The 25,328-nt window shown below is 42.4% G+C and overlaps 1 protein-coding gene across 1 annotated transcript; it reads left to right on the top strand.

The window, feature by feature from the left end:
• The first annotated feature begins 1,981 nt into the window (after positions 1 to 1,981).
• OLFM4 (olfactomedin 4) lies at positions 1,982 to 24,262 on the top strand. The gene is made up of 5 exons (XM_072760659.1): positions 1,982 to 2,162; positions 7,450 to 7,602; positions 13,869 to 14,081; positions 15,057 to 15,216; positions 22,191 to 24,262. The coding sequence occupies exons 1-5, from the start codon at positions 2,007 to 2,009 to the stop codon at positions 22,991 to 22,993; spliced, it is 1,485 nt and encodes a 494-aa protein (XP_072616760.1). The 5' UTR covers positions 1,982 to 2,006; the 3' UTR covers positions 22,994 to 24,262.
• Positions 24,263 to 25,328: the final 1,066 nt, after the last annotated feature.

Genomic DNA, 25,328 nt, shown 5'->3' on the forward strand with positions numbered 1-25,328 from the left:
GGAGGCTCTGTCCAGGTGGAGCAAGCAGCCTTCAATAGGAGGGTTCCAGATAAAATACAGGGCATCCAATCCAGTTCAATTTGAATGTCAAATAAACAGCATACAGTTATTTTAGTGTAAGTATGTCCCAAATATTGCATGGGATATACTTATATTAAAAAAATGATTTGTTATGTATCTGAAATTCAGATTGGACTGAGTGTCTTGTATCTTTATTTGTTAAATCTAATAACTCTACATAGGGTAGACTATGAGAGGAGGGGGCTACAAAATACTCCTCCTACTCCCCTAGCACCCGGCCATGGATTACCTGTCCAAGACCTCAGTCTCCACCACAGATTGATTGTCTTTGGAGCAGATAATATAGGTGAAAGCTGTTGTTTCCAGAAAGCTTCTAAGAAAATGCTCCTGTGTCTTCCTGGTTCTACTCTAACTGCCTCTCATCACCCAACCGCATGGATATGGGTGGAAGAATGGCCTGTGAGGTCATCCTGTGGCTCAGGTAGTGTGTTTCAATGGGGAGGTAGCAGTGATAGTCTGGCGGATGGGATCCTAAAGCTGGGGAGACTGATTTAGGTGGGGTTTCTGCTCAGGCCTCTGAAGCAAGGGGCAATGTGGGGCATTGATTCAAGGACGCAGCCTTGGGTACACCACAAAGAGAGAGACTTTATTTCCCTGTTCCTCCTATCCTCTTTCCTTCCTTCCTTCCTTCCTTCCTTCCTTCCTTCATCCATTCATTCATATTTTTCCTTCCTGTCCCCTCCCCTGAGTATCTGAATTGTGTACCAAGGATTTTAGGCTCTGTTTTTCCCAATCTGAGACTTTATGTGGTGAAAGAACTCTTCAGGTTTTCCAAAGCATTCCTGTGGTAGGGTGGGGAATGGAGTGGGGGGCAGGGGCCTTCTTTCCCTGCTGTGAACTGAACAATCTTACATATTGAGCCAGATTTTAGGAAATTAAAGATAAAACCAAAAAGCATAAAATGTGACATCTGTATAGTGCTTCAAAGCTTATAAGCAACTTCTCATATAATACTTCATTTAATTCTAACAACTTAGGAATTGTTACAACACTAGAGGGGCTAAGTGGTTTGCCTAAGGCCACTAACTAATGAGTGAGAAAACTGGTTTTTAATATTCAGGCCAATACTTTTTTACTCTATAGGGAGGAAGCAGATTTTCCAAATGCAGCCTAAAGATGCATCCCTATTTCTCAGTTTCATGATGAACATGCCTTGACCAGCTCACAAGAGGGTCTGGGACAACGGAAGTCAGCTAGAGCCTTCTGGTGAGAAAAACTGCTCAACATGGACCTCCCTAACTAGTCTGGGCAGCCTCCTGTTTGGATTCCTTCTTCTTTATCAGGCTCACAGTGGTGAGTGCTTGGTCGTAGAAAGCCGTAACTGAGCATCCAGGGCGAAAACACTGCTGGTCTCTCCCTCAGTGGGAGGTGGTTGGAGAAAAATTGTCCAGAAGCAGACTCTGTAAGGGGAAGGTCAGAGACAACCTGGGCAGTAGCAGCTAAAGAGGGAGTCCCTGTGGGGAGATTCACAGCCTCTAAAGCAAGTTCCCTAATTTTCTCTGGAAAGTAAAATGAGAGGTGGGGCAGGTCCAGGGAAACAACTAGAAAAAAACTTCTGGGCAAAGGACTGAGGCTTATTTTTCCCTCCTGGGACCTCCAAGCTCTGTTTCATCCACAAAGATTGCTTTGAACCCATCTCTTTCAAGGAAGTAATAAGTTAGAAACCGATATTGGGCTTCAAAAAACACATTTGAGTTAATATTTGGCAGGAGATATCTAGATCAAAGGGCAGCTGGCAGAGTGGGGCTCAGTGACAAGGTGTGAAGGTGATTCACGTTCCCAGGTGTCCTGACCATCCTAGGGTGGTGACATGCTCCTTGGTGGCTTCCTCTTCCTACAAACTGGATGTGGGGAAATCCCCATTGGGCCCTATAAGAAGCCCTGGGCTCTGGGCAGAAGGCAGTGGCTCCAGCTAAGAGCACAAGATGAGTCCAGGCCTCTTCTGCCTCCTAGGCCTTCCATTCCTCTTTTGCCAGACCACAGGGAGTTTGTGGACCTCCAGTCCCACCTCCAGCTCTTTCTCTGACTCTGCATTCAGCTCCAGCAGCGGCTCTCATCCCGGTCCTGGCTCTGTGTCTCAGGTGAGGAGGCTCCACAGTCTGGGAGCTGTGTTCATTCCCTTCCCCTCGATTTTTGGGGACCTGAATACAATTTCATGGATGGCTAACCCGGAGCACTCTAAAAGATTTACAGTTCCCTTTGTTAACTGTAGGTGCCCTGGAAATGAATTAAAACCTGGGTAAAATAATTAAATTGCTTGCAAGGGAGACAACATCTTGGTTCTTCCCCTGGGGACTTCAGGGAAAGAATCTAAGTATTTAAGAGGTTCTTAAACTTGCCTGTGCTTTAGAATGGGGGTTGGGGGGTGGAGATGGGAGGATCCAGGTTCTATCCCAGATGAGAACTCTTAGGGAAGGTGCCCTACCAATGGAGGCTACAGAAAAGTTTGATTTGCTGCCCATTGGGACCCTGAGGACCATCAAGAATAGCCTTGAGGGAGTGAGAGCCACATTGTTCCAGCTGCAGCCATGAGGGTTTCTCTGGGTCTAATTTGTAAAGGAGGTGGATTTTGGAAGTAGGAGAGGTCTTCAGGAAGGTGCTTTTACAGTGGATATGCCCCCCAAAAAAGTATTAACTCTCTTCTATCTTCCCTACAGGGAATCCTAAGAGTTATTTCCAAAAACAACAACAGCCTCAATAGCAATAAGCAGGCAAAACAAAAACAACAACAAAAACCAAAGAATATGCTAGAAAGGGACTGTCCCAGCTAGGCCCCGTGACTAGGCTGCTCCATGAGCCTCATTCCTTGAGAGCCCAGTCCTCTTTGTATCTCCTTTGAGGAGTTGGGAAGAAGCACGGAGGGGTGAGACATTAGGGGTCAGGAAACATTTCCTCATTCCAACTCTGTCCCTGTGGGCTCTGAGTCTCTCTGTAGGACCCCCCTCTGTAAAACCCAAGCTTTCCTTGCTACGGTGTGCCTTGGGGTGGAGGAGTCTTAACTCCCCCAAAAGCTGTCCCTGTGCACTTTTATGATCTTTCTTCACAGGTCAGGTTGAATAGAAGGGCCACTGGGAAATGGGGAGGAAAAGGTTTTTTTGTAGTTTCCATTTTTCCATCAGAACTATGTAGACAGTGCAAGGGCACCTGGATGGCATAGCGGGTTAAGCGACTGGCTCTTGATTTTGTCTCAGGTCCTGATCTTGGGGTCATGGGATGGAACCCCACATTGTAGTGTTGGGTCTCTGTGCTCAGCTGGGAGTCTGCTTGTCCCTCTCTGTCTCCCTCTGCCCCCACCCCCCCGCTCGAGTGAGCTCTCCCTCTCTAAAGTAAATAATAAATCTTAAAAAGAGAACTATGTAGGCAATGGAAATTTGTCGATTAGTGAATGGTTTGGACAGGGCCCAGATAGGAACTGCCACAACAGTTCATTGAGTGCCTAATAAATGACTAGACATGGTTAAGTACATAATATGTGTTATCTCATTTAACTCTCAGAGGTCAGTAAAATTAACGATCCCATTTTAGAGATGTGGAAATGGAGGCTTAGAGAGGTGATGTCACTGACTTAAAGCTACTAAATCAGCAGATTATATAGCTCAGATTTAGTCTGCCCATCCTTTTCACCACTCTCCCTAGGCAGCTTTCTGTGTTTTGGGGGAGTGTAGATGAAAAATGCTTTTTAAAAAAGATTTTATTTATTTATTCATGAGAGACACACAGAGAGAAGTAGAGACATAGGCAGATGGAGAAGCAGGCGCCCTGTGGGGAGCCTGATATGGGACTCGATCCCAGGACCTCAGGATCACGAGCCGAGCCAAAGGCAGACGCTCAGTCACTGAGCCACCCAGGTGCCTGAAAATTGCTTATTTTTAGGAGGAGAATGGTTTGGGAGTCATAAATATGTTCAGATATTCTTTGTAGCCAGGAATCAGATGCATCATTTTATTTCATGATATTATGTGATCTCTGGGGACAATTAGAACTGGTTAACATTGAAGAAAGAGGTTAACAATAAATCATTTCTTTTGAAGCCTCACCACTAATCAGAAACCAGCATTTGGGGAAGACCATCAGCTAAAATAACAGAAAATAAAATATAGGTCAAGAAACAGAGAAATCCAACATGTGTGTTGTCTCGTAAAAAGATAACTATTTAAAAGTAGATAAGGAGTGGTAGTTAAATTGTACTTAGAGGTTTTAATCTCCTTCCTGGTTTACTTATCTCCCTCTGGTGAGTCAGTATCACTACCCCAACTTCTTTTTTATAGCAGGCAAGGTGTCACTTCTACTATAAACCCAATTTTCTAGGGCTGGCTGTCAGCTTGATGAGATCTTTGGAAAGTGGTGGAAAACCCCTTTATAACTGTCATTGAGTAAGTTCCAAACGTATCATTTTCTGTACTTTGAAAATGTTGAGTACCATTATTTTATGCCTTGAATCTTTACAGGCACTTAGACCTGGCTGCTAATTAGAGCCAATTGCAACCTTAAATCACAAATGTGAGTCACACCTTCAGCTCTAGCACTCAGAGCACTCCACATGCCTCAGATGTCCCCCTCCACCCCACCCTCACCCCTTCAAGAAGGGGCCGCTCTCACAGTCCTCATTTCACAGACAAGAAAAAGCTCCATGCTTTGTTCTGCACAGTGACTGGCAGAGTCGGAACCAGGAGTCGTGTGCTTATGTCATCAGGCTAAGGGGTTTGGGTTTGTTGGAAAAAAAAAAAAAAAAGACATGAAAGCCTCTCTAATGACAACGGGCCTGATACACTGGGCAGGAATTGGGTCTTAATTGTCTCCTGAACACCAAAGCCTGGCGAACTGTAGACATCACTAAATGTTAATTGAACACGTGCTAGAGGAGAACTCATCAGTGTGAGGTGTCTTGTAAGGTACAGAGGGTCCTATTTGTCCTCCACGAGGGGGATTGCATATCCTCTCAAAGGCCAAGCGGATAAGCACACGTGTGTGTCTCCCATTCCTCATGTTACCTTCACGTAGAGTTTATGCATTCACTGCAAAGAGAGAGAGACCCATCACCATTAGCTTCATTGTCTTTGAATGTGAGAAGCAGAAATATCTCTAATGGGAGACACTGATCAAACTTATGGACCATTTTGATGTCAGCTGAGCATGCTGGGCTGATGATAAGCAGGATGGAAGCTGGGGAGTCCACAGTGCTGGGACGGAGATATTCAATAGAAGACAGTGGAATGGCTGTCAGCAGGGCTTATAATTATTTGCCTGTCTTTCAGGTGAACTTCAGGACTAAAAGTTGTTAGCTAGTGGTTTCTAGTTGATTGTCTAGAGACTGCTTGAGGATCTCCACTATTTTCTGATTTGACAGAGGTTTCCAGCAAACTCTAAGAATGGTTCAAACCCGTCTTGTGCAGCTAATTAACCTCCTCTTGTCAAAATGCAACACAGGACATTTTGGGGGTGGGTAGATAGTTGTTACAATAAGCTATTTTTTTTGGAAAGTCCACAATACATTGGTCCTCCTGAAAAAGCTTTGGCACTCTTGAACCAGAGTCTTTCTAGATTCAGTGGGAGTGATAAATCTGATTCTTAGGGAAGCTGGTCTCTCTGACAGACTTCTGGTGTAGCTTGTCCAGGCCTTCCTCATCCCTGGCAAAGACCCTTCCCTTAACCCCCTCCCACAGCCCTTGTGTTCAGGATATACTTGCTTGTCTCTCCTCCTTATTCCCCAGATCCTGCAGGTGTCGATTGTGATTGGCAAAGAAAATTTAGGCCAATGTCAAGAACTGACCTGGCATATATATATCCATAACCTCTGTGGTGTGTGTGTGTGTGTGTGTGTGTGTATTTTTGCTCATCTTAAAGAAGATTAGGTTAAATTGACAAGCAATTTAGTTGCAAAAGCCTGAATTAATTCACCTAGAGTTCACTGACAGAATGGATCTTGGTTATAGAAGCATCTAGGTCCAGTTTGTTTGGAAATCACGAAGGTTGATAGATATTAAATGCAGAGAGCACACAACCTTAGCTGCAGCCAGCTGACCTAAACTTCGAGAGGTGTGGCCTGCATCTTCAAATTCTGCAAACCATTGCTCTGCCCTTGGTAGTTCCAGAGAGACAGTTCGGTCTGATGTTCCACAGGTGATCTTTGGGCTGGCCGTCAGATGAGATCATTGTAAAGCTCAGCCAGTCAGCTGCCAAGAGTTCCTCTGGAAGGCAATAGTAGTAATAAAAAAATGCTAATTGTGCTGGGATCCCCTTGGGGAAGTTCAAAGGGGACAAAAGAAAAACAGGATCTTTCAAACCTGTCATTTTAAAATATGCAGCGGCACCAAAATGTGAGCCTGAATATCTTAAAGAAACATCAAATATTTTAAAATGGCTTTTCTGCAAGTGGTAAGCTGGAAAACTTAAAAAAAATTTTTTTTTTGCACAAAACCTTCAAACTCCTACATTATTCAGCCTTTTAAAAATGGCTGGTTTATTTCTATTTTGAAGAATGTTAATTATACAATTTCCCAGGTGATGAGAGTATGGAATTTGCACTGTATGTTTTGCCTGTAGCCCATATCTGTGATAGTTTTCCCATTCTGTTGGAAGGCACTGGGTTGGGCTTGGGGTAAAGAAAATGAGTACATGGAAAGAAAGGGAAAATGACACTTACTGATCACTGACCACGTGCCGGTGGACTTGATTTATGGTACTTGGTTACTCTTGGGGATGACCCTGTGAAGTAGGTTATCTCTATTTGGCAGATGAGGAAAGCAAGACTTACAGAGGGTTCATGTCCAAAAAGTGCTAGAATTGGAATTCAAACTTAGGCTGCCCATCACTTCTTTATTTGTCTTTCCTTACGTGGCAACAGTAATAATTTCCTGGAAGCCTCCTCAAGAAAGGAGAATCTTCCTTTAGGTAAGGTGTCTGGCAATGTTTAAGCCTGGTTGGTGGAAATGTGGCTGAAGTAAGTGTAAATCACTGCCTGGGAAACATGGGAGTTTTGGTTTGTGTCTCTGATTCCCTTCATCCATCCATCCATCCATCCATCCATTCATTAAAGATTTACTTATTTATTTGATAGAGAGAGAGAGAGAGAGAATGTGTGTGGGGGGAGGGGCAGAGGGAGAGAGAGCAGCTCAAGCAGACTTCTCACTGAGCGTGAGCCTGGTGGGGGCTCGATCTGATGACCCTGAGATCAGGACCTGACCCAAAATCAAGAAGCAGGGGCTTCCCTGAAGGTGCCACCCAGGCGCCCCTGATCCTGTTCATTCATGGATTGAACTCCACTTGATTGCCTCTGAGCACTCTTGACAGGCCAATTTCTGTCACTCCAGTTACCAAAAAGCTCATTTCCTAACTCATTACTGATGTTGAACTTATTTTCATTTCCAGTCGCTTTCCAATTTCACTGGCTTCGAGGATGACCACGGGACCTGCCAGTGCTCCATCGTGCTCCCAGACACCACCTTTCCCGTGCAGAGAGTGGAACGCTTGGAACTCACGGCCCACGTTCTCTCCCAGAAGTTCGAGAAAGAGCTTTCTAAAGTAAGCATTGCTTTCTTCCTCTTCCAACCAGATCTTGATAAGAACAAACCAACCGACAAAACAAAACCCCTCTTATTCAGGGCTTGATCAGCAGCCTTCTTGGTTGTGCCAAAGCCAGCATGCTTCTGTCCCAGGGGGGTGTTAGCATGTATTTTACAGGACACCTGCAGGGACCTTGATAGCAGGAAAAATGAGGGCACAGTAAGAAAATGGGATGGAGAGAGATTGTGCATGCCACGGATAAACTCACTTCAATATTGTGCGGGTGCAGTTGGAAAGAAACCTTGAGCTCCCCCTGAGAAACCCAACCCTGCAATTTTTATTTGGTTTTGGTTCCAATGTTTCTTCTTCCTATAAGTCTTCTTCCTCATTCCCCCCCGCCCCCGGCTTTACCACATCTTTCCTCTCCTCTATCCTCTGTTCTCTCTTCCTTCTCCTTCAATTTTCCTTCTTATTCCTCTTCACTCCCCCTTCCCTGATCCATCCCTTCTAATCTTTCTCTCCCTTTCCTTCCTAATCGGGTTGTTTTTTGTTTGTTTGTTAACTTTTGGTCCTCCCTTACTTTTGGAAAGCCCCATCTCCTTTTTCACCTTTTCCTTCCACTCCTCCCCTCTTGGAAGCTTGTCTTATTATCCTTTTGTCTTTTCCTTTCTCTTCCTCTGATTTTGTCTTTCCGGTTTACTCTCTTCCCTCCCTCCCTCCTTCCTTCTGTCTCTTTGTGTATGTCTCTATCCCATTCTCTCTCTCGTGTGTTATCCTCTGTTGTCTCAGCAGGAACATTCCATTAGACATGTCTAGCATTAGACGGAAACTGAAGGCTTCCCTGGGAATCTGAATCAATCCTAATAGGTCACGCAGCCTTGGTAAAAACCCTGACTCCAACCCCCTGATTACGGCTTTTCTCTCCCAGAGAAAGTTATCCCACAGGGTTTGCCTTTCTCTGAGCTGGCTGGAGCAATGTGACCTGGCATTCCAGTTTTGACCCCTGCTACATTTTTAGCCAAGTTAAAAATCAATTAGAAAGGCTCCCATTTTCTGCACAGGTGAAGTCCAAGCAAGGCTATAATCATATTATGCATTATTTAGTACAACTCCATTAATTTACAAGGAGCTCTGGCTTTCCTACAAGATTCAAAATAAGTTTTCCTGAGAAATTTAAACTTAGCTACCTCAACATCCAGCACAGTTATCCTTTAAGACAAAAATTATGATGAGGCTGGGACCCTGCTTTCAACTTGAATTGGTAGATAAATATTCTATGTTTAAATGAATGTCCAGAAAAATGTGTTTGACTACTCTAGGAACCTAGCTTCTTAAGAAATAAAATGTCCTTGAATTAATCAGCAGAAAAGGCACAGCACTAAATTATAAATTCCAACCATTAATATTCATAGCCTTATTCCAGCATAATCAAGTACAGATAAGAAGTTATGCATAAAAACATAACAAGTGGAGGAAAATCCTAAGTAAAGATCTTTTCAGTTAGAGTCATTTGCTTTGAAATAGTGGAAGCTCCTGATTTGCATGTCTTCTTTGCTGGCAGGAGTGTGAAGGGCAGTTTGCAACCCCATGCTGCTCCAGGGAAGTGTGCAGCTTGTCAGGGTTGAGAGTATGGGACATTTAATTCAGGTCTTTTAAAGGGGGCAGGTGGCATCTGCCTTGCTAATAAATAGCAGGGAGGAAGTATGAAGTAGATGGGAGAACTTTTAGTTCTGAAAGTATCAGTAGCTGGTCCTAAAGGAATCTGTGATTGAGGCCTAAGAAAGGAATTGACCTGCCAGTTGAGATTTGCATCATATATTCTGTGTGACAGATGATAATAACAACAATGGTTTGAACAGCTTCCTTTTGGGGTCCCTGAGTGGCCCAGTCAGTTAAGCATATGCTTTTCCGCTCATGGATCTCAAGGTCCTGGGATCAAGTCCCTGGGATTGAGCCCCATGTCAGCCTCCCTGCTCAGTAGGGGAGTCTGCTTCTCCCTCTTCCTCTGCCCCTCCCCTTGGTCATGCTCTTTCTCTCTTTCAAATAAATAAATAAATAAATAAATAAATAAATAAATAATCAATCGATCTTTATTTATTTATTTGAAAACCCAACCAGCTTCCTTTTGTGCTTTTCTAAGTGCTTCCAGGTCTGTTCTACTCTCAAGCAACTTTTTAAGGCAGATAGGCTGGTGTTCTTCCCATTTTAGGGATGGAAAAATGGAGGTTCATAAAAGTCAAGACACATAAATAGGGCATTCCTCTCTTGGCTGGGCGAGCCAGGTCAGGAATTTGGGTCTTCGAAATCCTTCCGGTTCCTTTTCTCTCTGCCATGCTGTTATCAACCTCCAAGAAGAAATGCAGGAAGTCAGTAATGCCTTCAATCCAGAGTTATCTCTTCAGCTGAGGGCTTTTGAATTTTCAGGTATTGAATTATTACAGTTGTTCCTAAGTTGTCTTGGAAATCACCGTTTATCTGGATGCCTGGGGGGGAATGGTCGATTGGACAGGCTAGCAGAAGAGGGTTTTGACTGCTTTACATTGATTCATTATCTGTCAGTACAGAGGCAAGACAGGGAGCTGCCTCTGCATAAGATGCTGCAAGCATTTTATGCTTTTCCGTTGTTTATGATATGTCCTCTTGTGACGAGACTCAAGAGAGGATGACACAAAAGGCAGCTCAGGATATGCTTTCTCTGGAGGGTTACCATCTTTGGGGCAGTTATTTAATCTGACACATTTGCTAATAGATCCTCATTCATGAGAAGGTTGGGGCAGTCTTGGAGACATTTAGGCAACTTATAAATAAACGACATTGATTAGACAATGTTTTATGTAGTGAAATATAATAAATTAAAAGATCAGATTGAAAAAAACCTTGAAGTCACTATTTTTCTAATAATTGCTGCAGTTTATAGACATCCCATAGTGAGGCACTTTTTTTTTTTTTTTAAAGATTTTATTGTTTTTAAGTAATCTCTACACACAATGTTGGGCTCAAACTTGCAACCTTGAGATCAAGAGTTGCGTGCTCTACTGATGGAGTGAGCCAGAAGCCCCTAAGTGAGGCATTTAATATGCATTATCTCTAATCATAACAATAATCTTGTAAGCTTGATACCATTACCCCCAGTTTAGAGGAGGGAACTAAGGTTTAGAGAAATTAAGTGATTTGCCTACTAAGTACTGAAGGCAGATTTGAATTTAGGTAGCTGCAGCTCCAAAGTATTTCTTTTTTTAAAAAAAATATTTTGTTTATTTATTCATGAGAGGCGTGCACACACACACACAAACACACACACACACACACACACACAGAGAGAGAGAGAGAGAGAGAGAGAGAGAGGCAGAGACACAGGCAGAGGGAGAAGCAGGCTTCATGCAGGGAGCCCGATGTGGGACTCGATCCCAAGACTCCAAGATTATGCCCTGGGCTGAAGGCAGATCCTAAACCACTGAGCAACCCAGGGATCCCAGCTCCAAAGTATTTCATGTCTTCACAGTCAATTCAAGCTCAACTAATCTTGTTGTTAATGATATATTAAAGTAACAGTATGTTGCTGAGTATAGTCATTTACGTCAAATAATCTGGCCATAATTATGATCACAGGTTTTGAGGCAGAAGCATGAGCCAGACTGATTCTTAAGCTTAATAGCCAGCCGTGTTGCATCCCTATCTATTACGAGACTACATTTACTGTATGGAACAATAACACCCAAAAACAAACCCTCAAACAAACTTTGATTCTTAGAACCCACCGATGACGTAGTATGTGCATAACAAACAAAAAAATGGAAGCTCTGTGTGTCAGGTTGTTGGTTTGAAGGCAAGCATAGACGAGTCTTTTAAAGCTCAAGCATGTAGTGATAAGGAGCTTGCAGTAAAGATGTTGACCCAGGGAGGTGTCCCCTTAGGGCTAGACCCATATTCTTGCTGCATATCTCTGGGCAAATCAGGCTGCCTCTGCTGACACTGCACTTCCAGGGAGAGCTGGATTGCTCAGAATTGCTCACACCATCGCAACACTAGAGATCTGTACATGTAAAAGAGGGTTTATATGAACAATCTACTTAAGTCAGTAAAGTCCTCAAATTCCTTCCTGCCTTTTTTTTAAGTGTGTGTGTGTGTGTGTGTGTGTGAGTGGGGAATGGCGTGACGGTAGGGAGGGTAGGAGGGAGAAACAGAAAGAGAGGGAGAGAGAAAATCTTAAGCAGACTCCATGCTCCCCTCAGAGCCTGGCACAGGAGGCTCAATCTCATGACCCTGAGATCATGGCATGAGCTGAAATCAAGAATTGGACACATAACTGACTGAGCCATCCAGGTTCCCCTCCTTCCTGCTTTCTTATAACTCCATGGATGATTCTAGTTTTCCTGAATATCACTGAGCTTTCCTTTAAATGCCAGCTGAAAGAACCCCAAATTATCCCCCAACAGATTTTTAGAGACTTCATTTTGTGGCTGAACTAGGGCAGGCATGCCACACATTCTCATAGGTGGCAAACTCTAGGTTATGCCTTGGTTTTCAGTGAGAATCTGGAAGAGCCACATTTTATTTAGCAGAGATGACAGTTGGATCACTCATTTTTGTAGAACAACAGCTGCGATGTGCCACCAACATGTTCCAGGAAAGCAGAGGGTGTTTCATTTGTTCCAAGTGCTGGCAAGGCCAAATGCCAACAAGAATATTCATTTTGCAAACTTCCATTTCTGCAATGGATCGGCACTTTATTATTACTATTTTTTTTTTATCAGAGGCAAGGTTTTATGCTTGATTTTTATAGAAATTAAAACTTGGCTACCTTATATTTGTGTTTATACTTTTGAGAGGGTAACTTCTTAGGATATATATATATATATAAATATGTATATATACATATATATATATTTCTAACCTCCTTATCCACCAAAATGTCACCAGCCTTATCAGCCTCCGAGTGATGGCACATCTGATGGCAGTGAGCATCAGTTGCCTGAGGAGATACACTAGCAGTGCCAACGGCTGCATTTTCAACTTTCATTAAAATCCTCTTTGCCTGAAGCCCTAGCCCTTTAGGTCTGTGGCCTATGAGTCTGCTCTAATTTGCACAGTGGGGTTAAGTGGAAGGGCTAAAATGACAGAAGTTAGGGCTGCCTTTGGTATTAGGAGGATTATAGGCCAACATCTGGCTCTGAATTCATCCAGGCACCATGGATCAGCTACTTGACATTAGCATGGCTTGGGGAAAAGTATCACTTATGTTCGAATTTTTAAAAAGAATGTAAAACCAGTAACTTTTAATGAGCAGGTCCTTAAAAAAGCCATGGCATTTCTTTTAGAGATCACATACAAAAAGAACCACCAAATGTGTTTATTGAAATATCCATTTGGAGCTTCCAATTATACACTAAACCACCAAGGGAATTTTTGCAAGTATTTTAGCTTAATGATCAGACATTCAAATATATGCAACAAATGCGTAAAGGTCTGATTGCAATAATCAGTTCTTGGAATAAATGTGAGTGCGCCTAATGAAATGTGCACTTTACAGTTGCATATACACTCACATATTGTGTGGTAAAATTGGGTCTTTCTGCCACTTTGTGAAAGGTAGAGGGGCTCAAAACTCAATGCACATGACAATGAGAGGAGGAATTCTACTTTAGTGCATTTCTCCCTCTTCTAGAAAATACTTTGATTTAGAGCGGTGTTCTAAATGGAAGGAGGGTGGTGATGGTGGTGATTTTGCCCCCAGGGAACATTAACAATGTCTGGGACACTTTTGGTTGTTACAGTTGAATGGTCTGTGGGTGTTAGTGGCATCTAGCAGCCAGGAATGCTGGTAAACATCCTATAGTACACAAGAAAGCCCCCTCCCCCTACCAAGAAAGAATGATCTAGCCTAAAATATCAATAATGCTGAGGCTGGGAAACCCTAATTTAGATACGGTGTGTGCATTGAGGGGAGGAGGGAGGCCAATGGAGTCTGGTTCAAGCCAATTTAGTTTGGAGACCTAATATCTTCAAACATTAAAATGGAAATTAAAATATCTTTGTGAGTGATGACTCTGAAGCAAAATAATTTTTAGTCTGGGCAAGTGCAAAATTCACCCCACCACTTGTAATAATTTTTTTGTTTGCATTTAGATAGATTAAAAAATATATATATTTTTGGTCCATTTCTTTACCAAAAAAGAAAAAAAAGAGTTTGACAGCAATCAAATAGTCCCCAAGGGCTTGGTAGTGGAGGAAGACTGTATGGTATTACTTTGGGAATTGACTTCAGCATTTTGATTCCCTTTCAGGTGAAGGAGTATGTCCAATTAATCAGCGTGTATGAAAAAAAGCTCTCCAACCTAACCATCCGCATAGAGATCATGGAAAAGGATACCATTTCTTACACTGAACTGGACTTTGAGCTGATCAAGATGGAAGTGAAGGAGATGGAGAAACTGATCGTACAGCTGAAGGGCAGTTTTGTCGGAAGCACAGTAATTGTTGACCAGCTGGAAGTGGAGGTAAGGTGTGAGCTCATTTCTGAGAGCTTTAAAAATAAATTCTCCTCAGTGGGCAGGTGTAAGGACCCGGCTAAGGATCTCTCTCCCAACTTCTAATTCTGCACTGTCTCATGACCACGTGGCATGTCCTGTGTTCTGCTTTCAGTGGGCATCTCTCTTTAAATAGTAAGTTATGTGCAATGGGAACATGTTCATTGAAGAGCAGGTGTCAGCCAACGGACCCAAGTGGTCTTTCAATGTCTCTAGGAAGGAGAGATATAAATCTGAACAACTCCATGGCCAAGTTAGATAAAGTGCCTTCTCTGTTCTAGAGGTATGCTCGTGGGACTCGAAAGCTACAGTTTACCTGATTTTGGACTTGCTAGGTCTGTTTCTCTTTTTGAATGATCATGTGATCTTTGATCCCTCTTGGAACACTTCTCCACATACTGGCAACTGTCTCTGAAAGGGTTTGTTGTGAGTATGTTTTAGTGAAGCCTTTTAAGCTCTATGGATAAAGACCATCACAGTTATGTTATGGTTGGGTAATTCATATCAAAGAGAATTTACTAGCGAGGTCATGACGTGGGCTGTAATTAAGAATTCTAGTTACATATTTCAGACTTTAGGTTTACTCTGGCCCTCACCATTCGTTAGAAACTTAATTAAAATACAACATGAGTAAACACGAGTTTATAGGGGAAGGTTATTAGAAATGAACTTTAATGGACCTTTGTGGATGCTTAGACAGAGCCTGTGCTCTATTATTAAATCTGTTAAAATCGTTGCCATTTTCATCTTGTCACACACATCTGCCTGAGATGTGACAGGCGTTTACGCTAAACCATAAAATGTATTCTTCCAAATGAAACCATTCAGAAGAATCTCGGGTGTATTCTCTAGCAATGTTTCACTAAATGACAAATTCAGCCCTGGAATGTTTATGAAAGAAATTGCACAATAATATAAAGTCACTCTGAATTTTTATTTCCTTAGATAAGGAATATGACTCTCCTGGTAGAGAAGCTGGAGACACTAGACAAAAACAATGTCCTTGCCATTCGCCGAGAAATCCTGGCTCTGAAGACCCGGCTAAAGGAATGTGAAGCTTCTAAAGGTGACAATGGTCCTGTCTCCCCACCACCTCCTGCTCCTGGTAAGCATGGAAAAAAGCATTTTTTTTTTCTTTTTTTTCTTTTTTTTTTTTTTTTTACCACTTGAGCCAGGCCTAGTTAGGAACTGAGAGTGGGGTGGAGAAGGGATTTGGGATTGCAGTGGTGAAGGGAGGATGGGATTGTTGCAGCTTTGAGCTTACTCTTCTACGCTTTGAAATCTCTCCCTTAGTAGCTCCACTTGCCATCACGTTCTGGGACTCATACAGGAAAAGCACCAATGATGAGTTGAAAACCAAAATCCACACATTACATGTGTCCTCTTTGCATTTGCTAACAAGAAAAACATCTCTGTGGTGATGGGGTTATTGTCAGAGGGGCTGGGGAAAGCCTCTGGAATGTGCATGGCATCAGTGCTGTCCTGAGGATTGCAAGGGCCGATTGGCTCTTGTATCTGATGAGCTAGGTTGTGCCTTGAATCTTCCTTCCCTCCTTCTCTCTTTCCCTCCCTGCTTCCATCTCTTTATTTTTCCTTTATGCTTTCCTTAAATGCACCTGCAAGTGTGTCTTGGGATTCAGGGAGGATTTAACGGATGGCCCCTCATGTCCAGTACTTATGGGTGTGGCCTGGCATCCCTCTTTAGACGTGAGTTCCTTGAGGGCAGGGATGGCCTCTTACTCTCGAATTAATGATCATCCTTGGGGCTAGGTATAGCATAGAGGTGGGTGCTCCAAAATACCTCCATGCATGGAGACAGTGGAGTGTAGGGCTCAGGAGTATGGCTTTGGGACCCCAAAGCCCTGAACTTCCAAGCTATGTGGCCACAGCAGAAGATCCTTCATCTCATCATTGATAAAATGGGAGGATGGTCTCTACTTTGCAGGGTTGCTGTGAGGGTTAATGAAACAAGTCTGGGAAAGCACAGAGCTCTGATTGGCACTTATACACTGGAATTTGTTTTTATTATTAATGATGATAACTGAAGTGAAAACCTTGCTGTGAACAAAAGCAGTGCAAGGTCCTCGTGTGCTTGAGCACATCCCTCCAGGTGAACTAAAGCTTGCCTCTCTGCCTCAGTGTGTAGCCCTGGCACAGGGAAGCTCTCTCTGCGGGTTGTGAGTGTCTCATCCTGAAAAGGGCCCATATCTTCTGATCAAATAATTCAGCTCTTTTTTGTTATTTTCATTAATTCCTCCTTCCACAACCGGTTTCCTTTTAGGCTGTGTGTTTCTGGATCCTTGTCAAGGTAGCTGGTTTCTTTAGGGCTTTAATTAGATACTGCCATAGTTATAAGCCTCTTGGTGCTGTTTAGGAGACTCATCCCTCCCTCTGCTCTTGGCAATCTGTTATAGTATGACAGACAGTGGAGGTTCGGGACAAAGGCCATGTCTCGTCCTCTATAACAAGCTAAGGTGAAATTCCTTCTGGGATTGGTGGTGTTGATGTGCATTGAAAATGTGAGCTCAGGGATCCCTGGGTGGCGCAGCAGTTTAGTGCCTTCCTTTGGCCCAGGGCGCGATCCTGGAGACCCGGGATCGAATCCCACGTCGGGCTCCCGGTGCATGGAGCCTGCTTCTCCCTCTGCCTGTGTCTCTGCCTCTCTCTCTCTCTCTCTCTGTGACTATCATAAATAAATAAAAATTAAAAAAACATGTGAGCTCATTCAGCTGGGCCATGCAGGACCCTTTGAGGACAGGGGTCAAAGCAGTGACAACTCCTGGTAACACTTGAGCAAGGCTTCCTTCCTTCCTTCCTTCCTTCCTTCCTTCCTTCCTTCCATCCATCCATCCTTCCTTCCTTCCTTCCTTCCTTCCTTCCATCCTTCCTTCCCCTTCCCCTCTCCCTCGACCCTTCCCTTCTTTCTGTCTTTCTCCACAGGAAATTTTCCTCATGGAATAGATTTTTCCAGCACAGTTTTCTTTACATTTCTTAGAGTGAGGACATTTTAGAACTGGAAGGGACATTCAAAGCCATCTGGCTCAGGTCCATCATGTCTCAAAGGAGGGGACTTAGGTGGTGAGGATGCTGCTTTTCAGAAGGCCACACAGATAGTTAGTGGCAGAGCTGAAGCTGAAATGCAAGGCCCTTTGCTCTGCGGGTATCTCAGGACCTAGAGTGTCCAATGGCAGTAACTCAAAGATGGTGGTGGGAGAGAAAGTACACTGCTTGGTATATCTAAGAAGGAAAACAAATGAGTCTGTTGGACTATTTTTGTTAGAATTTTTTTTCTAGAACTTTCCCCTAGGTCCTCACACTTAGACTTTTGTGAGCCATCCCAGCCCAGCTGTGTTGTTTAAGCAAATTGGACCCAGATTTCCTCTCACTTTCCCACAACCTTGGCTGTACCTGGATCCTTGCCAAGCCACTTGGCCCTCCTCCAGCTTTGTTCATATTATATTTATGATGTTTATATTAAACTGACTTTTTGTCATGTTTTTAAATCAATTTCTTTTTACTTGCTCTCTTTCTGTTTGGATTGGTTGATAATGCAGAATTGGAAACTCCCCAGGCACCACAAAGTTGTGAGCCTGTGGAGACTTTAATTAAAGTTACTCACTATTATGGGACTTTAAAATCTGGCCTGTCTGCTTTTTTCACTGCAGAGTTGCGTAGAACAAAAGACCGTGTGCAATTCTCAGCTCTAACGCAATTCTATGTTCTCTGGGTCCCTCCCTTGCAGTTGCAGTGTGCTACCCCTATGGTCAGCTTGGTCTTAGAACCAGTACATGTCATTAGGGTTCAATAAAACATTCTTTATATTTGGTTTATTCTGCAAATGGCATCCTTTTCTGCTTCATTTCATAGAACTTTCTAATCTAAAATAATTGGCCTTCTGCTCATTAACTTTTTTTCCTGAAAGCAACGGACTCTCTCTCTGATCTCCCCCTGAATCTAAATGACTGCAGAGAGGCAAGATGTGCACACATGCTCTGGGACGAGTCGCCTTTGTGCTTGGCGATGATGCTGTGCTCTGTGCTTACACATAGTAGGTGCTCGGTAAATGGTTGATGAGAGATATGGGGTGACCTGCCCAAATCCCAAGCTTTAGGAAAGGCAGAGTGTTGGGTAAGAAATACTCAATAACTCAGATTCAATTTGGTTTTTATCATTTATGATTGTGACTAGGTTAATTGCCTAATTCTCACAAGCGAATTGTAGTCTCTTCTTTGCTCAAAGTTCAGTTTTCCGGGTAGGAGATAGAGACTGTACTCATAGATCCCAGATTAAATTCCCCCTGTGTATAGCATTAAGAAAAAATGGTACTAGCCATAAGACTTTTTTTTTTTTTTGTAGTAAACATTTCCATCAGATAAACTAGAATATCTTTACGGGTTATAATTCTGGAGTTTGGCACCTAGCTTCTAACTTTTTTCACCCAATTTCAAAAATTGGGCAATACAAATTTGAATTCACATTTGTTGATGCAAATTCAAAGCTTTCTACTCCGTTGCACACACAAATACAACCAAGAGACTTTTAAAAAGCCAAGGTAGAGTATGTTAAAGTCTTATCTGGTGGCTTCCTGGGGTATTTGTAGAATACCATGGCAATAGCTAATGAATTGCATGATGAAGAGATTGCCAACCACGGCCACTCTTGTGTAGAGGGTTCCTTGCATTATGTTTTGTGGAGTGGATACTAGGCTTTTTGAAAACCCAAGATGTGTAGCAGGGTAGAGGGCTAGGATTTTATAAATAAGGTAAGCTGGGTATGGGAGATTTGATCAGTCTTTCGTTCCCTTATTCCATAATCCTAATTTGGTGCCACTACTTGGCTGGTCCTGTTCTGGGAAACAGGGCTACCAGGATGTATATAGGAACGTCCACTATGTTGGAAGAGAGATAGTCACATGAACCTTAAAGTTCTAACATGACGTGATTATAATGCTGATAGTTACCATTTGTTGGGTTACGTGCATATGCCTTCTCTCTTCTTCTTAGCAGTTCTACAGAGTAGCTATTATGATTTTTTTTTTTATATAAGGAAACTGAAACTCAGAAGGTTACATAGTCAGCAAGTACTGGAGTCAGGATTTGACTTGGCATCTGTCTGCCACTATTTTCGCTGTACCAGGCAGTCTTCCATAGATGCTCTGATAGAGGGTGCACCTGTGATTCCCAGAGTAACAAGAAGGTTCCAACACCTCACCAACCTGATTAACACCATGTTATCTTGGTTTCCTTGCTTGTAACTGAAAGTACAAGTAGCTAAAAAGGGTACTTATTTCTGTGGCATGTTCTTTTCTACCAGAAAATGCAAAATGGTTTATTGGTCTTTCACATTCTTGGATTAGGTTGGGCATGAGTGGTGGTTCCAGTGTTAGGGTAAACTTGTGGTGGCTGAGGAAGGGAATGGAGTACCACTAAGACTTTGAGATGAAGGAGAGGGTAGGGAAGGGATATGAGATAAGTGGTGGGAGGGGGGGACGCTTGGTGTAGATGGGGTGAAGGGGGTTGGGGGCTCTAGCTGGGCTGGATGAACAGAGGGCACTGGGATGGCTGTCAGTTTCAGTATTGTTTCCATCAGGAGTCGAGGAAGCCCACCATTGCCTTTTCTCTGGTCCACCATGGCTGTAGCCACATCTATAGTATTGGCAGGGATGCTCAGTTCTCTCCTCTATTTACACCTCCTTTGACCATAGCCAGGGCCCTAAAAATGGCCCAAAGGACATGGAGGAGAAGAAGGGTATGAAAATAAGGATAGGAGAATGTTTAGGAATGGTTGGGAAGTGAGAAACAGAGATTATGGCTTTATACAGTTTTGGTATTTATACCAGGTATAATTTTTAATTTCCTGGTCAGCGTGGAAAATGATGTGCCATTATTACTGTTATTAACAGTAGTAGAAGTAATCATTTTTAAGAGAAGTATATTTTGGTTCCTTTATATCTAAGGATTTCCACATCCAAGACAGAGTAGTTTATGATCTTTAAACCTATGATAATGCTTGGATGTGTTCATGCATCATAACTTTCCTTCGAGTAGTTTGTTGCTGTTGGTTTGGGGTATTTTCTTTCCAGGAAAGCAAGATTCAATTAAGCAAACAATTCCTAAGTCTTCCAACCTGCAAGAAAAACGTGACTTTCTTTCATATCCTCAGAGTGAAATGTAGTTAAATAAATAAGTTCTCGGGAAGATATTCTAACTAGAAAATCCAGTTTGTAGCATATGGAAACTCAAACAGTTTTTGTTATCATTAAACTGAACACACCGCTAACTTTATTTTAATAATTCATGCATTGTTTCATAAACAAAAGCAAACAAGCATTCATCTGAGAGATCACTTTTAGGAGAAGAAATAATAATTTATAATTTTATTTATTATTTCTTTGGTGGAGAACAGTCTCTTGGCTGAACACACTTTGCTTTTTTATTTATGAAATGGTGCATGCATTATTAAAATAAACCTGCGACTGTGTTCTGCTTAATGATATGCAAAATTATTTGAGGTTGGGTACAGAATGGTTTCATTTCTCTACCTGTTGTATGGTTGGCTGGCTTTCCCACCAACTGCGGATTTATGAGAGCATTTAAGGAGCACGTATGTAATTCTGGGACCAAAAAGCCCCAGCAGATTGGAAAAATAAAAGCAGGGTTTCTAGTAATGGTTTCACCTCTGAGCAGTCCTTGAGTAAGGAGGGGAGAAGGGGGGACATTTAGCAAGGAAAGGAATGAGTCTTTCCATATAGGTCAGAGGCACAGACTTACAGGCAAAGCTTTGCTCCCCCTTAACCACCCCCCTCCCGCCCCCTATGATAAATCAGGTAATTCTTTGGAGCTCTGCTTTTGGCTCCAGCTCACATCATGTGCTCTCCACGGCTCCCTGATTCCCTCCGAGCGTTCAAAGCCAGATCAAGTGATTCAGGTTCTGTTCCTCCTTCCCTCACCTGCTCTGCTCCAGGCAGTAGGATGAGGGAAAATGACCTCAAATGTACTTGCAGTTGAATTTTCTTTGTCATCCAAGAGAGGGTTTATTAAGATCCCAGAAAATGTGTGTTCAACTCTGGATAGTTATTATAGAAATCCTAGAAGAATTTTCTTTAATTTCTGTAGCTCATAAATGGTTTGGGTTGGCAGGCATTTCAGAGTGCAATGTGAAGGGTCAGTTACCCAGCCTGGGTCATTTACTGGTATTACAGGGAAGGTGCTTTCAGTGGATTAGTGAGTCTGGTCCCACTTGATTGTACACATTGTGATGGCACTGTCTGGATGGGAAAGTAAAGTACTTGCCTGGCATTCTGATGCCCAGCAAAATATGTGAGATCTACCTTATAACTCTGCGGCAAGATGGTCACCAAGTGATCTGTGTAACGGGCTATGCTTTGGGCACAGAGCAGGCTACATTGCCTTAAAATAACTTCAATGGCTTCTCGAGGCTGAAATCCCGCCATCTATTTGTATCTTTAAAATATCATATTTAAAAGTTCCTCTTCTGAGATTGGCTTGGAGCAGCACTGGTACCTGGTGTAGATATGCACTTAGGGTTCCCGGGAGGGGTAGAAAGGTGAAGGGCATGGACACTTGCCCAGGACAGTCTTCTTCATCACAATTGTCCTTGATCCTAGAGAATAGCAGGCTTTATGAGGAAAAAAAAGTAGGGTCTGGGATGACCTTGCTTTCTTGATTTCTCTGTAAGAAGAATGAAATTTAAAAAAAATTTGCAAAATGCTTTCCTATCATGATAGAAGAAAATCTATTAAATCCACCAAGTCCTCCTTTCCTCTTTCAGGGCCCTCAAACCTTTTGAATATGGCTATTGGCAGCTTTAGCATTTCCATTTTCAGAAGGAAAGCCTACTCATAGATATAGAGGGTTGTTTTCTCTAGAGCCAACAGCGGGTCTGCATTGAGACTGACACCGAGAGGTCTTTGGCTTTTCTCCATCAGAACCACTGTCGTCACTGAACCTTGACAAGAAATATATTTACGGATTCTTTTGGTTCTTAGGCTACTATGCCATTTGTGTCTTGTCATTCATTTTTATCTAAGAATGCCCTTTTATGTTCTTGTTTGTACAGGGAGCTGTGGCCATGGTGGTATCATGAATGTCAGCAAGCCGGCTGTAGTTCAGCTCAACTGGAGAGGGTTTGCCTACAAGTATGGTGCCTGGGGTCGGGATTACTCTCCCCAGAATCCAGAAGGGGGTCTGTATTGGGTGGCCCCTTTGAATACAGATGGAAGAGTCCTGGAATATTACAGACTCCACAAGACACTGGATGATTTGCTATTGTACATAAATGCCCGAGATTATCGGATTACCTATGGCCAAGGTGGTGGTACAGTAGTTTATAACAACTACATGTATGTCAACTGGTACAACACTGGGAACATTGCCAAAATTAACCTGAGTAACAACAGGGCTGAAGTGACTCAAACTCTCCCTAATGCCGCCTATAATAATCGCTTTTCATATGCTAATGTTGGTTGGCAAGATATTGACTTGGCTGTGGATGAGCAGGGACTGTGGGTGATTTATTCAACTGAAGCCAGCACTGGTAACATGGTGATTAGTAAACTCAACGACACCACACTTGTGGTGCTAAACACTTGGTACACCAGGCAGTATAAACCATCTGTTTCTAATGCCTTCATGATATGTGGGGTTCTGTATGCCACCCGCACTCTGAACACCAAAGCAGAAGAGATTTTCTACTATTATGACACAAACACAGGGAGAGAAGGCCGACTAGCCATTACAATGCAGAAGATGCAGGAAAGAGTGCAGAGCATTAACTACCACCCTATTGAGCAGAAACTTTTTGTCTATAATGATGGTTACCTTCTGAACTATGATCTGATCTTTAACCAGAAACCCAAGTAAATGTGTTAGGGTGAGAGAGGAAGAGAATGTTCTTTGAAAAAAAAAAGGTCTTTTCCACTTATTTAGCTATCTGCGAGTGGTGGTGGTGGCGGGGGGGGTGGGATTTGGAAGTGTGCTTATTTGGGAGCATAGTTCTGTCACGCTCTGGAGACATAGGATATCTGCCCTGATTTGATGAGTTCTTTTGGAAGCTGCCTGCCTCCAGAGATGCATTTCCCTAGTGAAAAGAAGGTTCTTTCAGGGTGGATGGGATTGTGGAGGTCTAGGGGTATTATGCGTCCCGGGAAGGTGTTGGTGGTCCAAGCAGCATCTGGAAATTAAGGGCTTTGGGGGATTCTTTGTACCAATGTGTCTCAATGACCAGTTCTCCCCCATGTAGCCAGGCTAATTCATCCATACTTGAAAAAAGCCTGGGCTCAATTAGGCAGGCTATTATCTGAAGCTCCTCGAGGAATCAAATCTCCGTCTTTGTTTTTCTTACTAGCACCTGAAACAATGTTTTATATGAAGCAGATTAGTAAATTTAGCATGCTTATATGATATCTGTAAAGTGCTGAGAGTTTTCTGAAGAAAGGCTCTTTTATGCATTAAATTGTACATTGTAAATCGGTCCCAGATGGACCTGCAGATAAGGCACTTGATTTTTCTTTGCTCCCTCTGTCCACCTATATAAGAGTCAGTAGAGCCCTCCTACCTTATAACTTTATTCCAAGGCAGCTCATAAGATTAGAACCAAACTTACCAACTGATTCCCACCCCACCCCCTGGTCTCCTTGTTTCCTACCTCCTGCTTTTAATGAAAATTAACCAGTTTTTTAAATGGAGTGGATACAAGAAAAACAGAATTACAAAGACAAATTTTTTGTCTCTTCATGAAATTTCTCTTCCATGACTCTTAAGGCCAAAGGAAGATCAGATGGCAGATAATATAATAGCAAATGTGGTTATATGATAAAGCCCTTGGAGCATATGTGACACTTGTATCAGTTGTTTCATGCAGTTTTATCTTTGTTTAAGCTTGAAAGCTCTGAGAAAATAGTTTTTTTTTTTTCGGGGAAGAAATATTTTAAAAACTATTGTTAGTGTCTAGTAAATCAGTGCAGTTTGAAAACCCTGCAGGTTTCTGTGCTTCTGTACTTTTGGGTGGCTTTGTCATCTGGTCTTGGTCTCTTTCCCTTTGTTGTTCAAAGTCCTAGTCTATAGGATTGGCTCCTTCAATGCTGTAATTGTCCCCTTTTAATGAATGATTAAATTGTGTTTTGATAAAAATGTTGCCTTTGGGTTTTTTTTTAAATTCTTATTTTTATTATTAAAAAGCCTCTTAATAGGCTGGTCCCCACCTTGTTGTGCGGTACAGAGTGTGACTACCTCCCAAACAGCAATGCCCAGGAGATCATACAGCTCACAGCAGAGAGCATCAGGAGCTTTTAAAGGAGTCCAAAGTCAGGGCTGGCTCTTTAGTTTTCATTTCCCTTTAAAATCCATTCTTTCTGGCAGCTTTTTTTGGTGTGAGACTGCACTCTTTTCTTTTGGGATATGACCTTATGTACTTATTAATTTGCATGACTGATCTGATTATTTTCAATGTTAGACTATATTTGTGTGGCTTATGTTCCTTTTCCTTTTTTTTTTTTTTTTTTTTTTTTTTTTTTTTTTATTATTTTTTTTTTTTTTTTTTTTATTTTTTTTTTTATGTTCCTTTTCCAACTGAGCAATTAACATGGGTTAGAAGCCTCCAGATCTTCCCCAAACAGAAGGTTTTGGGCATAAAGCAAAGGGACTAACTGGCCATACTGGGGAGAGAAATACTTTTATTAAAGAGAATGTGTAGGGGGACAGGTGACCTGGAGCTAGAAGCATAGATAGATTAGGCTAGTATAGTTAGTCTTACCAAAATGCTCATTTTTTTAAGCCATGCCACACTTTTTGAGGCAGGCAGTAGCTAAAATAGTATTTTCAGTAATATTATTCTGTATTTTTCAGGCTGAGCATAGAGACAGGTATGGCCTTCACAATGCAACAAGATATGAAGATAAAGATGGGTATGTCATGGGAGATACAAGTTAAAAACAGTGATGTTATATTAATCTGGCTCTGGGCAATTTTCCAGATGAATTTTTTTTTTTTTTTTTTTTTACCACATACACAGTATGACCTCTGAAGATCTGGGAAAGAAGGCAGGAAGCCAAGATAACCCTAACCATCAGCTTCTTATTTCAATGGTTACAGAAGCATCTGCCTGACATTTCCCTTCAGAACCTTTTTCCCACTGGACGTGGCATAGCAGCCTGCAGTGGCTGCCTGCAGGAAATCTCCCTACTGCGAAGGTTGAACA

Source organism: Vulpes vulpes, chromosome 6 (genome assembly GCF_048418805.1).
Source record: "Vulpes vulpes isolate BD-2025 chromosome 6, VulVul3, whole genome shotgun sequence".
Classification (NCBI taxonomy): Eukaryota; Metazoa; Chordata; class Mammalia; order Carnivora; family Canidae; genus Vulpes; species Vulpes vulpes.

Bases quoted from the DNA above. Each gene is read 5' to 3' on its own strand.
- OLFM4 (XM_072760659.1), top strand. From the start codon at position 2,007: ATGAGTCCAGGCCTCTTCTGCCTCCTAGGCCTTCCATTCCTCTTTTGC. The intron at 2,163-7,449 runs GTGAGGAGGCTC...TTTCATTTCCAG, and splicing joins GTCCTGGCTCTGTGTCTCAG to TCGCTTTCCAATTTCACTGG. The intron at 15,217-22,190 runs GTAAGCATGGAA...TTGTTTGTACAG, and splicing joins CCCACCACCTCCTGCTCCTG to GGAGCTGTGGCCATGGTGGT.